The sequence below is a fragment of the Budorcas taxicolor genome, chromosome 21, assembly GCF_023091745.1.
Source record: "Budorcas taxicolor isolate Tak-1 chromosome 21, Takin1.1, whole genome shotgun sequence".
Lineage (NCBI taxonomy): Eukaryota > Metazoa > Chordata > Mammalia > Artiodactyla > Bovidae > Budorcas > Budorcas taxicolor.
In genome coordinates, this window is record NC_068930.1 from 23,498,836 (window position 1) to 23,515,774 (window position 16,939).

The window sequence follows — 16,939 nt, forward strand, 5'->3', positions numbered from 1 at the left end:
TCAGAAGGCTGTGTTCTCAGTTTGGTCCCGAGGACCAAAGAGCTGTTCAGCTACGGCTTTGCCATCATACTTGGGCAGTGTACCCCCAAAGTCGGAGGGCAGGATGTCCTCGTCAAACTCCTGGTAGAAGCCGGAGAGGTCTTCTCCATGGACAAATACCTGCAAGGAAGCAGAGGAAATGGGTCTGAGCAAGGGGGTACCCTAGGATGAGGCTGGGGGAGAAGAGGAACAGGAGGACAAAGGCACGCGTGCCATCTCTGCCTGGTGATGTCCTCAAAAGTCCTCCTTGCTGTGCTGTCCATGGGATCCACTTAGTTCCAAATCTTCATACAGAGCCCGAGGAGGTGGGATTCCCTCCTCCCCTACCCTCGTCCCTCTTGTCTCCTGAACCCTTTCCTGCTACGAGCCCATTCACTCACTCACCCACACACCAGACGATCAGTGGGCACCTTCCTGTGCAGCTATGCACTCACCCTCTGGAGCAATTTGCTCTTCAAGAAGGGCTTGACCACGTTGTAGGTGGTGGTGAAATACCAGGGCTGGTAGATGAAGTGGATGGCTTTGAACCGAGCTGGGAAGGAATCCTGCAGGGACAGACAGCACCCCCACCACACAGCCCCATGACCTCAAAGGTTCCCACTCACTTTCCCACTACACTGCCCCTCCCCATGACACAGGACAGAAGGATGCCCCAGAAGCAGCCCAACCCTCTTCCTGCTGATGCACAAGACTCTGTCATTAGGTGGAGTGGAAATGGAAAGGTAGCCTTGCTTGGCTTTTAGGTGACCAAGTGTTTTTCAAATCCACCTGCCTGCTGAGTAGACTACAAGCTGTGATAGACCAGAGGGATGCTATTGTCGTGCCTCATTGCCCTGATGCGCAGAGCCGACTCATTGGAAAAGACCCTGATGCTGGGAAAGATTGAAGGCAGGAGGAGAAGGGGACGACAGAGGATGAGATAGCTGGATGGTGTCACTGACTCGATGGACATGAGTTTGGATGATCTTGGGGAGATGGTGAGGAACAGGGAGGCCTGGTGACCTGCAGTCCATGGGGTCACAAAGAGCTGGACATGACTAAGTGACTGAACAACAATTGTCCTCCATCCCCTCCCGTGACCCTTACCTCCCATCTCTCCTTTCCAAGGCAAAGCAGATTTAAGATTAGATTCAGTTTAGTTCAGTTCAGTCACTCAGTTGTGTCCAACTCTTTGCAACCCCATGGACTGCAGCACGCCAGGCCTCCCTGTCTGTCCATCACCAACTCCTGGAGCTTGCTCACACTCGTGTCCATCAAGTTGGTGATGCCATCCAACCACCTCATCCTCTGTCGTCCCCTTCCCTTCTTGCCTTTAATCTTTCCCAGTATCAGGGTCTTTTCCAATAAGTCAGTTCTTCACATCAGGTGGCCAAAGTATTGGAGTTTCAGCTTTAGCATCAGTCCTTCCAATGAATTTCCTTTAGGATTGACTGGTTAGATCTCCTTGCAGTCCAAGAAACTCTCAAGAGTCTTCTCCAGCCCCACAGTTCAAATGCATCAATTCTTCAGTGCTCAGCTTTCTTCACAGTCAAACTTTCACATCCATACATGATTATTGGAAAAAACATAGCTTTGACTAGATGGACCTTTGTTGGCAAAGTAATGTCTCTGCTGTTTAATATGCTGTCTAGGTCATAGCTTTTCTTCCAAGAGGCAAGCGTCTTTTAATTTCATGGCTGCAGTAACCATCTGCAGCAATTTTGGAGCCCAAGAAAATAAAGTCTGTCAATGTTTTCATTCTAAAAAAGGATTTCAGATACAACAGTATATAGGAGTGAGTTGTCATGGGGCATTAGTGCTATCTCTTTCTCAGGATAAAGTCACATGCAGAGGGAGACAGCATGACAAAAGGGGACAGAGAATGGGATTCCAGGTCAGAAGGTGTAGTTCAAGTCCCACCTCTGCCCTTGATAGCAGTGTGACCTTGAGAAGTCACTCAAATCTCTGAGCCTAGGTTTCCAGGTTTGTAAAATGAAGCAGCGAGACAGGGAGAGAATGTTTTTAAAGAGTAAATGAACTGATGAATGTGAATACGTGGCAAACTGTGGATCACCGTGAAGTGTTTGTGGTTGGGGTTGTGATTATCCAGCATCATTAAACCAGAAAACCGGGCCCTGCCTCAGTCTCCCGACCCGTGACAGGCTCCTGCAGGACAGAGTTCTGAGGCCTCACCTGGAGCATGTCCACCATCTTTCTGAGATCAGAAGGCCGAAGTCCGGCAGCCTGCTGCATGGTGAAGCCCTTGAAGTTCTCAATGATGCAAAAGCCATTAATTTGAGTCTCCTCATTCTCTAGTAGCTTCTCCAGGATGAAGCAGTATGCCTGCAAGATCTTGGGCACAAAGTGAATGGGCTGTAAGATCCAAGCCATAAGGACAGCTAAGACTCAAGGTCCTAAGAGGAGCGCTTCCCTAGTGGTTCAGTGGTAAAGAATCCATCTGCCAGTGCAGGAGACTCGGGTTTGATCCCTGGTCTGGGAAGATCCCACTTGCCACAAAGCAACTAAGCTCTTGCGCCATGACTACTAAGGCTGAGCGCTAGAGCCCGGGAGCCACACTACTGAAGCCCATGTGCCTAGACCCTGTGCTCCACAGCAAGAGAAGCCCCTGCAATGAGAAGCCTGCACGCTGCAGCTGGAAAGTAGCCCCCACTCTCCGCAACTAGAGAAAAGCCTGCACAGCTGTGAAGACCCAGCACAGCCAAAAGAAAGAAAATTTTAAGAACGGTCTTAAGGGAAGAGCTATACCAGTGAGCAAATTAGAGGTAATCTGTCACAGGCTTGGAGCTGGGACAGTCCACCTCTCTGAATGTATCCCAAGAAAATAATCAAATAATCTTCAGCATCATATCCATGGTTAGATGCCACAGTGTCTATCCTTATACCATTGTAACAGTGGAACAACCTACATGTCCAGCAATAAGGGACTGGTGAAATTATGGCATATTCACACCACGGGGTATTCTGGAACAGTGATATATAAGACTAATGATACAGAAAGATATCCATTCATGGTATATTATTGTAGAATACGATCCATGTTTATAAGAAAAAATGTGTACGTCTGTATGCATTTGCATGCATGTATGTTTCTAGGTTTCTCCAAAAAAATAGACTTGGAAGAATGTCAGTGGTAGAAATCTCTGGATGGTAGAATTCTGGATGATTTTAAATTTGTGATTTTTTTTTTTTTGTATTTTCTAAAATGAGTGGTATCACTTATGTAATCAGAAAAAAATATTTGTAAGTCTCTTCCTTAACAGATACATGTATGCTTCAGTCCTAAAACCAATATCTTATTCAGTAGCAGACACTACAGGCATTCCTAGTAGGATCAGGAACACAATAAGCATGCTTACTTCCCCCACCAAAGAAGTATTGACCAATGTGTTCAAGTTTTTTTGTTGTTGGTTTGTTTTGTTTTTGTTTTATTCAGGGGCATAAGAACTAGAAAAGGAAAGGAAAAATTTCCTCTAATTACAGATATTATGATAACATTCTTAGGAAATCTGTGTATGACTAACATAAATAACAGGAAAATTCAGTAAAAATACTAGGATATGAAACTAAGAGACAAAAGCAATAATCTTCATAGATGCAAAAAATAACCAATTAGGAGATATAATGGCAGAGAAAGTTCGACTAATAGCAAAAACAATAAAATAAATACTTTAACGACAAATGTGCGTAAGGATTGAAAACTGAAAAACTTCTGGAAGCTCAAAATGTATTCATAAAAGGGAAGGCACCCCCTTTTTGTGGATGGTGCCACTGGCCATGGATGTTGCTTTCATACTGACACTGATTCTCCTCGTTTGTTATTTATGTTAATGTTACTCCAATAAAAATCTCCTGACATTTCTCCTAGAGCTAAACAAGTTAATTCTAATTGTTTTAGGGAGGGTAAACATGCAAGAATAGCTAGAAAAGACCTGAAAAAGAGAAGCATTAAGGACAGACCTAATCCCAAAAGATATTAAACATTCTATACTGGACAAGGAATAACAGACTGGTTCCAAATAGGGAAAGGAGTACGTCAAGGCTGTATATTGTCACCCTTCTTATTTAACTTATATGCAGAATACATCACGAGAAATGCTGGGCTGCATGAAGCACAAGCTGGAATCAAGATTGCCAGGAGAAATATCAATAACCTCAGATATGCAGATGATACCACCCTTATGGCAGAAAGCGAAGAAGAATTAAAGAACCTCTTGACGAACGTGAAAGAGGAGAGTGAACAAGCTAGCTTAAAACTCAACATTCAGAAAACTAAGATCATGGCATCTGGTCCCATCAGTTCAGTTCAGTTCACTTCAGTCACTCAGTTGTGTCCAACTCTTTGTGACCCCATGGACTGCAGCATGCCAGGCCTCCCTGTCCATCACCAACTCCCATAGTTTACCCAAACTCACGTCCATTGAGTCAGTGATGCCATCCAACCATCTTATCCTCTGTCATCCCCTTCTCCTCCTGCCTTCAATCCTTCCTAGCATCAGGGTCTTTTCAAATGAGTCAGTTCTTTGCATCAGATGGCTAAAGTACTGGAGTTTCAGCTTCAACATCAGTCCTTCCAATGAACATTCAGGACTGATCTCCTTTAGGATGGACTGATTGGATCTCCTTGCAGTCCAAGGGACTCTCAAGAGTCTTCTCCAATACCACAGCTCAAATGCATCAGTTCTTTGGTGCTCAGCTTTCTTTATAGTCCAACTTTCACATCCATACATGACTACTAGAAAAACCATAGCCTTGACTAGATGGATCTTTGTTGGTAAGGTAATGTCTTTGCTTTTTAATATGCTGTCTAGGTTGGTCATAACTTTTCTTCCAAGGAGTAAGCGTCTTTTAATTTCATGGCTGCAGTCACCATCTGCAGTGATTTTGGAGCCCCCAAAAATAAAGTCAGCCACTGTTTCCACTGTTTTCCCATCTATTTGCCATGAAGGGATGGGACCAGATGCCATGATCTTAGTTTTCTGAATGTTGAACTTTAAGCCAACTTTTTCACTCTCCTCGTTCACTTTCATCAAAAGGCTCTTTCATCTGCATATCTGAGGTTATTGATATTTCTCCCAGAATCTTGATTCCAGCTTGTGCTTCATCCACTGATCCCATCACTTCATGGCAAATAGATGGGGAAACAGTGGAAACAGTGACAGACTTTATTTTGGGGGGCTCCAAAATCACTGCAGATGATGACTGCAGCCATGAAATTAAAAGATGCTTGCTTCTTGGAAGAAAAGTTATGACCAACCTAGACAGCATATTAAAAAGCAGGGACATTACTTTGCCAACAAGGGTCCGTCTAGTCAAAGCTATGGTTTTTCCAGTAATCATGTATGGATGTGAAAGTTGGACTATAAAAAAAAAGCTGAGCACCAAAGAATTGATGCTTTTGAACTATGGTGTTGGAGAAGACTCTTGAGAGTTTCTTGGCCTGCAAGGAGATCTAACCAGTCCATCCTAAAGGAAATCAGTCCGAAATATTCTTTGAAAGGACTGATGTTGAAGCTGAAACTCCAATACTTTGGCCACCTGATGTGAAGAACTGACTCATTTGAAAAGACCCTGATGCTGGGAAAAATTGAAGGCAGGAGAAGAAGGGGGCGACAGAGGATAAGATGGTTGGATGGCATCACTGACTCAATGGACATGAGTTTGAGCAAACTCCTGGAGCTGGTGATGGACAGAGAGGCCTGGCATGCTGCAGTCCATGGGGTCACAAAGAGTTGGACATGACTGAGTGACTGAACTAAACTGAGCTGATACTGTCTCTATAATTAAAGTAGTGTGGAGCATGAAAAGACAGACCGATGGTACAGAGTAGAAAGTCCAGAATTAGATCCAAGTACCTATGAAGATGCAGAATATGATAAAGATGGCATCTCAAGTCACTGGGGGGAAAGATGAACTTTTAAATACATGTTGTTGTGACAACTAGATGGCATTTTCTAAAATAAGTTTGTACATTTTCTTTAAGGCTTGGTGGCACATGCCAACATCCTCCCCAGATGAACCCTATATCCCCAACTATGACAGCTCTCTTAAGGGCTTGGCAAGTGAAATCACACACATACACAAATGCAAAGAACTCAGGCGCTTAACAGATTGGAACCCATGCTTTCCAGAATCTCTCCCATCCACAGTCCACTAAGCCCTATTCTCTGTGTTGCTCCCAGCTTTCAGCATTTGGCAGGGTTGGTCCCAGCTCATGGCCCACAACTGTCACTCCCATTCGGTAGGGATGCAGGGGCAGCCATGTACTGGCCAGTGGGCCCTGCCTGCAAAGCTGCTGGGTTTTCTAGCTGCCATGGCACATCCACAGACTTCTCTTCCTGCCTGGAAAGGGCTTGGTGCCATGAGTTTACCAGGCATTCCCTCACAAACCTTGCCTCCTGGGGAGCCAGGAATGAGGTTCCAATGGAGACCAGATCTAGAGAAGGGAACCCAACCCAGAGGGTGGCAGGGAACCAGGCGAGCCCCCACTGACCTCATCAAAGGTTATTTCTTCGGAGTCCCAGTTCTCGATATTGAAGAGCATGACTACTCGGCCATACTTGTCCCGAGTGGAGAGGACACCAGGGTAGCCAGCCTCAACGGTGCAGCGGATGGCCTCCAGGGACAGGCTGTCGAAGAGCTCTGGGTACTGCAGCCGGAAGTTCACGTAGCCTGGCAGAGGGGGAGCAGAGGAGGCCCCTCAGGGAGCCAGCCCCTCCCAGGGTGGCACATGGTGGGCATGCAAAGACCTGGGCTTCTGCCTGGCTCCTCATCTACATGCTATGTATAAGCCGGCAGGGTACTCAACCTCTCTGTGCCCCAAGTTTCCCCTCCAAAAGATAGGAGGATAATACTAGCCTATCTCGCCAAGTTGCTGTGGTAATCAAACAAGATTCCAGGTACACTACAGTCTAGTACAAGGAACTGTACTCAAAGTTGTGTGGCAGCCTGGATGGGAGAGGAGCTCTGGGGGAAGGATGGCTGAGTTGCTCTGCTGACCACCTGAAACTATCACAATGCTGTTAATTGGTTATATCCTAATACAAAATAAAAAGTGAGAAAAAATGCATGAATTTTTCCAGGTATGAATGCCATTAGTAAACTGTACAAACGTAAAGTATAATCCTAAATCAGAGGACAGCTGCTACTGGTTATTTTTCTCTTTCCCACGAGTAGAAGCACAGGTGTTTCAGTTGGGCACAGGGTTAGCTGAGCAGGGGTCGGGAAATGACCCCCAGATAAAATCCAAACCCCAGGCAGGACACAGAGGTCCCTTCTAATTTCAGCGGAACTTCCACCAACCCCATCCTGAGCCATCCTGAATGGGTCCCTTCTTCTCTGCGGTTGTCTCCTCCACCAGACCCTGGAGGTGCCAGGCCCAGAGAGGAGTTTGGGAGGCATTTGCCAAGGGAAAGCCACTGACCTCCTTGCTGTTCCTCCAACACCCCAGGCACCCACCACCTAGTGTTTGTCCTTGCCGTACCCTCTGCCTTATTGCTCTCTCCTCGGGCTTCGCACTTCTTTCTAGTTTTTCTTTGAAAGTTCCCTTTGCACTAGAGCCTTCCTAATCATTTCACCTAAAACTTCAACCCCTCAATCCTTTATATCCACCTCTTGTTTTTCTCTGTATATTTTTGTTCGTCTGGTTTGTTATTTCTACCAGTAGACTATCAGGCCCACGAGCGCGGACAGTTCTTGTCTACCTTGTTCTCGGCTGCATCCTTTGGCCTGAAACAGCCATTGGCAAAGAGCAGCAGTGAATTAACATTTGTAGAAGGAAGGAAGGAGTTAGGAGAAGGACTTTCCTGGCAGTCCAGTCGTTAAGATTCTAGGCTCCCACTGCAGGGGGGCAGTGGTGGATATCTAGGATGGGGGGGGGGGGGGACCTAAGATCCCACAGCCATAAAAACCCCAAAAGGAATAGTGAAAAAAATTTTTTTAAGAAGAAGGAGAATCATTAGGCTGCTGAGCGCCTGCTCAGACACCGTTCCCTCCAACAGCACCAAAGACTTGATTCCCTTAGGACACTGTCCTGGCCAGGGAGGTTCCCTCCTCCAGGCTCACTCCCAGGGCAGGCACCATCTTCGATTCCACTCTTTGCGAGGTTTGAGTACCTGCGAGGAATCAGGCCCATACCCACCTTCCATGCAGCACTCCAGAGCCAAAGCCTAGGAGGGGCCGGTGGGGACGAGGAGGGAGCAGGGGTTGGAGAGGAAGCTCTCGCATCTTGGGCTCCCAGTTTGGGTGGCTAAGTTCTGCCCTTTGAGAGTGGAAAGAGGGGCCGGATCTCTAGGAATCTGGTCCTGCCAGACTCACGCATTTGTCTGAACTGAAAAGGATCTCGAGACTATTCAGTTCACAAACCCATTTTACAGATGAGGAGAAGGAGGCTCAGATACAGTCACTTCATAGAGCATGGGAGGGAGGTGGAGTGGCCAGTCTCCTCAGTGCCTGGATGAGGGTCCACGCCACCCTCATGACCTTCCTCTCCCACTCCCCAACCCCCACAACCTTCTTGGGGCCTCACCTCTGAGCAGCTCGTAGGCGCGCCCCACGTCGAACTTGCGCGCGCGGATGAAGCGCAGGAAGAAGGCGCTGTCTTTTCCCTGCACCCTCTCCGCCACGGCCACGGCCAGCTCCTGCCCCGAGGCCGCCTCCGCCTGCACCAGCTCCTGTAGCTCCCGCACTGCCTCCTCCCGGGTCTCCTCCTTCTCATTCAGCTCATCCTTGGCCTGGAGCAGGGGCGGGGCGCAGGCACAAAGTCAGGTAGGCGCGGTTTGGAAGTCTCCTTCCGGTGCCAGACCGGCTGATGGGCAGAGGGCATGGCAGGTAGTGCCATCGCTCCTCTGCCCACGAGAGCATCAGCACTGGCAGCCCCTCAGACTGCCCGTTATATTTGGAGAAAATTAGGTCAAACTGCTCATCCTGGGTTTGTTTGCAGGAGACAGCCAAAGGTCTAAATGTTTCTAACCACAACAGCCTATGCTTACTGGAGCCCTGAATTAGCACACTGCTAAGTCCTGGGTGTTCTTCGGAAGGAATGATGCTAAAGCTGAGACTCCAGTACTTTGGCCACCTCATGCGAAGAGTTGACTCATTGGAAAAGACTCTGATGGTGGGAGGGATTGGGGGCAGGAGGAGAAGGGGACGACAGAGGATGAGATGGCTGGATGGCATCACTGACTCGATGGACACGAGTTTGAGTGAACTCCGGGAATTGGTGATGAACAGGGAGGCCTGGCGTGCTGCGATTCATGGGGTCACAAAGAGTCGGACACGACTGAGCGACTGAACTGAACTGAAGTCCTGTAGATACTTTTTTTTTTTTTTTTTTAATGTATTGATTTGTCTGCTCTGGGTCTTAGTTGCAGCCCTCAGGAGCCATGGGGTTGCAAAGAGTTGGACATGACTGAGAGACTGACTCACACACATTCGAACTCCTAGTTGGGGCATCTGAAATCCTAGTTCCCTTGACCAGAAATAGAACTCGTTCCTCTGCACTGGGAGGGCAGTCTTAGCCCCTGGATGACCCCGAAGTCCAATACATGATGTTTTTAAATCTTGGCCACAGTCCATCACAGAAAGGTTGTATTCTTATCCCTCATTTCTCAGGGTGAGCAGATTGAAGCTCATAGAGGTCGAGATATTCTTGCCCAAGATCACCCAGGTAAAAAGAGTTGAAGTTGAAACTCCTGATCAGGTTGAACTGTTAATTGCTTCACTGTGCTGCGTCCCAGGTTCATTTCTGATCTTCTCAAAATTAAAGATACCATTAATTAACAAAAACAATTAAAGATACCAGTCAGATGGCAGCCTGCCCTCTCCCTCACATTCCTCCCCTTGGATGAGCCTGGAGAAATCCTTAGCATGCCAGGGGCTGTTCTTTCCTTGGATGGCATGAGGGGCGAATGTAGGTCTGGGGGAACTCGAAGCAACTTTCCCTTGAGATGCCCAGGGAGCAGAGATGGAAGCCAGGAGCCCAGGGCCAGCTCAACCCCAGGCCAGCTCTGCCACAGTCTGATCATCTCTGAACTGGTCCGACAACCTTCTTTCATAGATACCAAAGACAAGACCCAAAGAGGGAAAGCAGTTTGCTCAAGATCACACAAGTTGGAAGTCATTGTGATATTAGGACTTGGGCCCTTTCCTATTCAGTTGGGGGCAGCAGTTGTGTCCATGCTCTCTAAGGCCATTGCAAATCAGGGTTCCTCACGTCTGAGTCCAGGATGATCCCTGGTCCAGAAGCCTTACGTCCCAGCCTTGGTTTCAAGGAATGCTATAGATGCCATAGTCTTAGAATAGGGTGGCCTGGATATCTGGTCGACCCAATTGCTACCATGGCCCTGACTTTCAGAATAGCCCCTAGAACAAGTCACTCCTTTAGGTTCAGAATGACCCGGAGGGCTGGTACTGGACCCCTTCTACAGGAGAGAGGATGTTATCACTATTCCCTTATGTTGGGACTACCATGATCGTCCAGTGGCTGAGACTTGGTACTCCCAATGAGAAGAACCCAGGTTCAATCCCTGGTCAGGGCACTGGATCTCACATACCATGACTAACAACTCCTGCATACCACAACTAAAGATCCCACATGCTACAACTAACCTGGCACAGCCAAATAAATAAATCAATATATTCCCCCTTGTTGCCTCCCTACCTGTCCCTTCACACACCCCCAGGCCTCCTCACCTTCTGCAAGGTGTGGCGGGGCAGCTGGCTGCACGGGCCAAAGACAGGTCCATGGTCTTTGGTAGTAAGCCTCTCCAACTGGGCACGGAGCTCCTGTTCCTCTTCAGGGACCATGCGGAATGTGCCCGCCTGAGGAGGGAGAAGCCCCCATCAGCCTGAGCAAGCCAGCCAAATGGGTCTGCTCAGACCCCAAGCTAGCGCTTTTGCCCAAGGTCACTGTTGAACTTCCTCCCTGCAGGGGGGGTCAGGGACCACCAAGAGGTTTGAGGCGTGACTGCCCATAACCCTGAGGAGAGCAGACAACAGAGAAGCAGGGAGGAAGAGAAGGAAGGAGGGAAGGTAGACAGAGGGGAGCCCCAGGGCACGGGGGTACTCACCCCCTCTGACATGCTGTCTCTGGAAGACTGGGAGTGCTGCAGACAAAGAAGGAGCCCACTTCGTCCGTCCTGGCCTCTCAAGACAGCCTCCTTTCTAGGGGAGACATGGAGAAGTTCTTCTGTTATTGTCTCAGAACAATGAATCTCAGACTTCTGAGTGTATCAGAGTAACATGAGGCATTTGCTAAGCATACAGATGCCTCGGCCGTGTGCCTGACTCTGAATTGGGGACCAGACATCTGTTTTTCAAAGCAGTACCCCAGGGACTTCCCTCATGATCCAGTGGTTAAGACTTCGCGCTTCCAGTTCAGGGGACCCGGGTTCAATCCTTGGTTGGGAAACTAAGATCCCACCTGCCATGTGGCGCAATCAAAAAAAACGAAGCAGCACCCCCAGTGGCCCTGAATAAGGTGGTTCTTCGGCTACACTTTGGGAAACACCCCTCTATACCTCGAACTTCAGTTCTTAAAATGAGATGGCCCAGCCAGGGAGAAACTAGAATAGGCTTCCATTCTTGGTTACATGGTCACTGAGGGATAAGGCAATCCCTCTTCCCATTTGTGTCCCTCTTTTTCCAGTCCCAGGGGGCACCTGAGAAACTCCCCATCCTAGTGAATGGCCTTATTCCAGTGAATTCACTCTCTGAAGGGATGATAGCTAGTTATATAACCATAACTGGATGTGTGTTCAGTGCCTTGTGGTGCACTTTTCAAATCCATTGTCTGGGAGCCAGCATTATTATATCCATTTTACATAAGAGGAAACAGGCCCAGGAGAGTAGGTGATTTGTCCAAGGTCACACAGCCAGATATAGCCAGGGATCAGGACTCAAGACCAAGCTGTTACTTTCCATCAGCACCAAGAGGCAGCCTGTTGTGGCAGAAGTCAGATCTGGGTTCAAATTCTGTCCTTCCACTTGCAAGTGATGTGATCTAACCTGAATCGGGGTTGTCCCCTATAAAGGGGAGGTGGAAGGTTATGAAGATTTTATTAAATAATGTACACAGAAGCAGTGGGAGGCCAGCAGAAAAAATTTCATCCTTTGCCCACATGACATCCCGTTGAGTATTTTTGGAGACAATTCGATTTTCACATTTTCCCCTCTCCTACCTAAACATCCCCAGGCCCATCACCATTCCACTCCTGCCTCCGACCAGGTTCCCGTCGGTCAGTTCTGTCACCTGTTCACTGTTGATTAGTGGCAGAGGTGGGACTTGAACCTATGTCTGCCTGACACCAAGACTTTTTTTTTTTGACACCTAGAGCCAAGACATCTCCAGGCAAACTCTTAGGACAGCAGGTGCCACAGAAAACCACACTTTATAGTCAGAGAGACCCAGGTTTGAATCAGCCTTTGTTATTTATCACCCATGTAACTTTAGGCAAATAAAACCTTTTGGAGCCTCCGTTTTCTCATCTGCAAATTAGGGATAATAGCCACACCTACCAAACAGAGTAGTAATGAAGATCATATAAGTTCTGTAGGGTACCTAGCACAGTGTTTTGCTCTGAAACATAGTTCCCCTTCTCTTTCTTAGCACCATCCTGATCATTACCCCAGCTTGCAGAGAGAGGCTTAGAAGATTCCAGGGAGTATCTGAGGATCTTCCATCTCCCGCCTGTCCCACTCCACAGCCCCAGCAGAACAGGGAAGTTCTGGGGGCTGTAATCCACCACCAGGAATAAAATCGAAGTCAACTTTCTGAGATATAGACTTCCAAATATGCAGGAAGATATATAAGATAGACTGAAATGCGACTGTGCTCTCACTTCGGTTTTGCTGGAACAGAAATGGCAAGGCTAATAGAACTCCCTGAGCGAGCGGCTCAGACGGGAGAGACAGTAGCTAGACACCCCCAGAGAGTTAAGCAGATCATCACAAGATCAAGGGTCTTAGAAATGAAGGGTTAAAGTCACTACAGCAACTCTTTTTAACATATGCCCAGGGATGGGGGAGGAATTGGGGGGAGAATGGATACGAGTATATGTATAGCTGAGTTCCTTCCCTGTTCAACTAAAACTATCACAACATTGTTAGTTGACTATGCCCCAATACAAAATAAAAAGGTTTTTAAAAAATAAAATAAAATATGCCCAGGGGACTTCTCTGATGGTCCTGTGATTAAGACTCTGCGCTGTCAATGCAGGGGATGTGGGTTTGATCTCTGGTTGGGGAACTAAGATCTGACATGCTGTGCATGGTCAAAAAATTAAAAATAAAATATGTCTAAACTAGTAACTGTGATTTTAAACTATTGATTTATGAGTTGTATACATGGAAAAAAAAACCCACCCCTCACTTCATGTCAAAGCTATTCCCTGCCATCTAGGCTTGCCAGATAAAATATAGAATGTCCAATTACACATGAATTTCAGATGAACAAAAAAGTTCTGAAGTGTTTAAGTATGTGCCATACAATATTTGGGACATAACTTATACTAAAAAGGGCTTCCCAGGTGGCACAGTGGTAAAGAATCCACCTGCCAATGCATGAGATGCAAGAGACTCTGGTTCAATCCCTGGGTTGAAAAGGTCCCCTGGAGTAGGAAATGGCAACCCACTTCAGTATTCTTGTCTGAAAAATTCCATGGATAGAGGAGCCTGGCAGACTATGGTCCATGGGGTTACAAAGACTGACAACACAAACACTTACACTAAAAAAGTATCTGTGGTTCATCTGAAATTCACATTTAACTGGGATCCTGTATTTTTATTTGCTAAATCTGCCATCAGGTTGGTCGGACTCAACCTGAAGAATGGCCAGTTGGTTTCAGTTTTGGGGGCAGCCTGGAATGTGGTCTCCCCACCACAAACTCCTCACCCTAATCCTGAGCTTCCTGGCCCAGCCAGGCCCCTGCTACTGACTTACCTGACAAGTTAGCAGCTCCTCCTTGGGACACCTGGTGCCTGTGTCCTCCGGGAGCCTGGAGGTTGCCTCTGCTGGGGGCGTGGTCCAGTCAGCAGGCTGGGATTACTGGGTCACAAGGAACTTCTCAGGGCCCACAGTTTCCGTTTAAATCAGGCTCACAGGGAGGCCCAGATTGGGGCAAGTGACGCACCAAGGGGGAGAGGGGCTCAGCTTGGGCCTGGCTAGAGCTCCCTCAAAGCCCTCCTTTGTGTGTGACTGCTCCGGAGTTCCTGCTCAGCCATGTGGAAGCCGGGCCATGGGGGTGGGATCTAGGTCAGTCCCATTCTCTCCTCCCCTTCCTCTCTCTCATTGCAGAGGGGGTCTGACAAGCACTCCCTAGGGTAAGACATGCTGGAGACGGAGGGAAAATTGAAATGTGATCATTGATGAAATGACAGTGGCAGAGAATCTGGGCTGGTCACCCTCTCCCTGAGCCCAGCAGTGCCTGGCATGGTAGGGCAGGGAGCAGGGCCCACTGGGGAAGGAAACTGGTTAAGGCTTCATGGGGAAAGGACAAGACCAGGCTGACCCACTTCTAGGCAGTGGTGTGCAGTGATAAGAACCTGCTTAGGAACCAAACTGCCCCCCTCCAGCACCTTCTAGCTTCAAGAAGAGACTTCACGGCTGAGTGACTCAGTTTCCTCCTCAGAGAAGTGGAGATCATTAGAGGAAGTCCTATTCCCCAGGATCTCAGAAAGGGACTGTATTTGGAGATACAAGAGGTAATTATGGAAAAATGAGGTCATCACGGTGGGCCCTAATCCAAATCACTGGTGTCCTTTTAAGAAGAGGGAATGTGGACGCCGACACACACAGAGGGAAGACGGCGTGAAGACCCAGGAAGAAGGTGCCGTCTGCGAGTCAAGGAGAGAAGTCTTAGAAGAAACTAGCCCTGGGGACTCCCTGGCAGTCCAGTGGTTAGGACTCTGCACTTTCACTGTGAGGGCCCAGGTTCCATTTCCGGTCAAGGAACTAAGATCCCAAAAGCCGCATGTGGCATAACCAAAAAGAAGAAGAAAAAAAAGAAACCAGCCCTGCTGACATCTTGACCTTAAACTTCTAGCCTTCAGAATTGTGAGAAAATGAATTTCTGTTGTTTAAGCCGCTCCGTCTATAGTACTTTGTTAGAGCAGCTTTAGCAAACTGATAGAGATGCGTCCTTGGATTTCTTTTTTTCCCCAGGCACTTCACAAAGTGTGAGGGCAATAATAGAAGGAGGCGGTGGTGAGAGCTCAAGCTGCCCTATAGGAAGGAAACATAGAGACCCCGGAAGCGTGCATGTGTGCTCAGTTCATGTCTGACTCTGCGACCGCATGGACTGTAGCCCACCAGGATCCTCTGCCCATGGAATTTTTCAGGCAAGAATCCTGGAGCAGATTGCCATTTCCTTCTCCAGGGCCTCTTCCCTACCCAGGGACCGAACCTGAGTCTCTTGCATTGGCAGGCAGATTCTTTACCACTGAGCCCCCGGGAAGCCCAGAGACCACAGAAGAGGCTGTGTCAGAGCTGGATGATGGGAACTTCCCTGGCAGTCCAGTGGCTCAGACTCTATACCTCCACTGTAGGGGAAACGAAGATCCTGCACGCCACATGGTACAGCCAAAAATAATAATACAAATTACAAAACAAACAAACAAACTGGGTGATGGACTCCATCATGAGGAATATTCCTTTCTACCAAGAACACTTTCGGGTTGATGGCACAGCCCTGACCGGAGTGGGGATTTTCAGGATGCCGACAGGCCACAAGGCCCTGTGTGAGGAGCAGACCTTTCTGTGGCATTCTTCTGCTCACAGCCCTTCTGTGCCTCTGCCCTGCCCCTCCCCGCTCCCAAGAGTCACGTTCACGTCCAGCCTCTCTGGCTGGAACAATGGTGCCGCTGTGTGAGTGGGGACACGCCCTGTGCAGGCTGCAGTGGCAGACCCTGTGGGCTCCTCGGCTCTCTCTGCCAGGCTAGAGGCACAGAGGGAGGGGCTTGCATTCGCCGTGCCCCCATTCTGTACTGCAGCAGGGGCTTTAGCAGCATTATCTGATCCAGTCCTTTCTGATGTGAAGTAGAGAGTAAATCCCCTCTTTTCACAGAACAGGGAACTCTGAGTCCCGAGAGGTGAGGGGACCTGCCCAAAGCCACACAGCTGGAAAAGAGTCAAGTCCTGGTTCCTCTAAAGCCCTCTCATTATTCATCGCATAAGGCTGCCCTCTTCTCCAGAAGTGAGAGTGACACTGGTGTGACGGCCCAGGGAAGTCACACCTGCCCCCAGCTCCTGGGGAAGGTGATGTGGCCTCCTCTTCTGGGGAGCAGCTTCTGGGGGCAAGAGTCTGGTCGCTGCCATTCTCTCTTGGTCAGTACTAATTCCCCTGGGCCAAGGAGGACCCCAGCGAGTGGCCAGGCCTCAACCCCCCCAGCTTTGAGAAGTGGGAAAACCCAGGTTGAGGGACATTCTACATCTTCCTTAAAATTACACAGTGGTGATGAGAGTCCCTTAACTAGTGTGGGCTGACCCACAAGGACTGGCAGTCACCTTGTGCTCTAAAAAGCTCCACAGAATTCCCTGGCGGTCCGATGGTTAAGACTCCATGCTTCCACTGCCGTGGGCCCTGGTTCAGTCCCTGGTCAGGGAACTAAAGATCCTGCAAGCTGCATAGTGTAGCCAAAAAATAATAATAATAATTAAAAATAAATAATAAAAAGCTCCTGTACTTAGACATAGACATAGAGAACAGATTTATGGACACAGGGAAGAAGAGAGGGTGGGATGTATGTAGAGAGTAACTGGGAAACATACATTACCATGTGTAAAACAGATAGCCAATGGGTATTTGCAGTTTGACTCAGGGAACTCAAACCAGGCTCTCTAAAGACCTAGAGGGGTGGGATGGGAAGGGAGGTGGGAGGGAGGTTCAAGAGGGAGGGGACATATGTA

At 48.3% G+C, this 16,939-nt stretch overlaps 1 protein-coding gene across 1 annotated transcript; it reads right to left on the minus strand.

Moving 5' to 3' along the window:
• Nucleotides 1-11,133, minus strand: RLBP1 (retinaldehyde binding protein 1). The gene is made up of 7 exons (XM_052660080.1): nucleotides 11,106-11,133; nucleotides 10,729-10,857; nucleotides 8,564-8,768; nucleotides 6,530-6,708; nucleotides 2,212-2,370; nucleotides 474-584; nucleotides 1-159 (listed from the first exon to the last, which is right to left on the minus strand). The coding sequence occupies exons 1-7, from the start codon at nucleotides 11,115-11,117 to the stop codon at nucleotides 1-3; spliced, it is 954 nt and encodes a 317-aa protein (XP_052516040.1). The 5' UTR covers nucleotides 11,118-11,133.
• Between the last annotated feature and the right edge of the window lie 5,806 nt (nucleotides 11,134-16,939).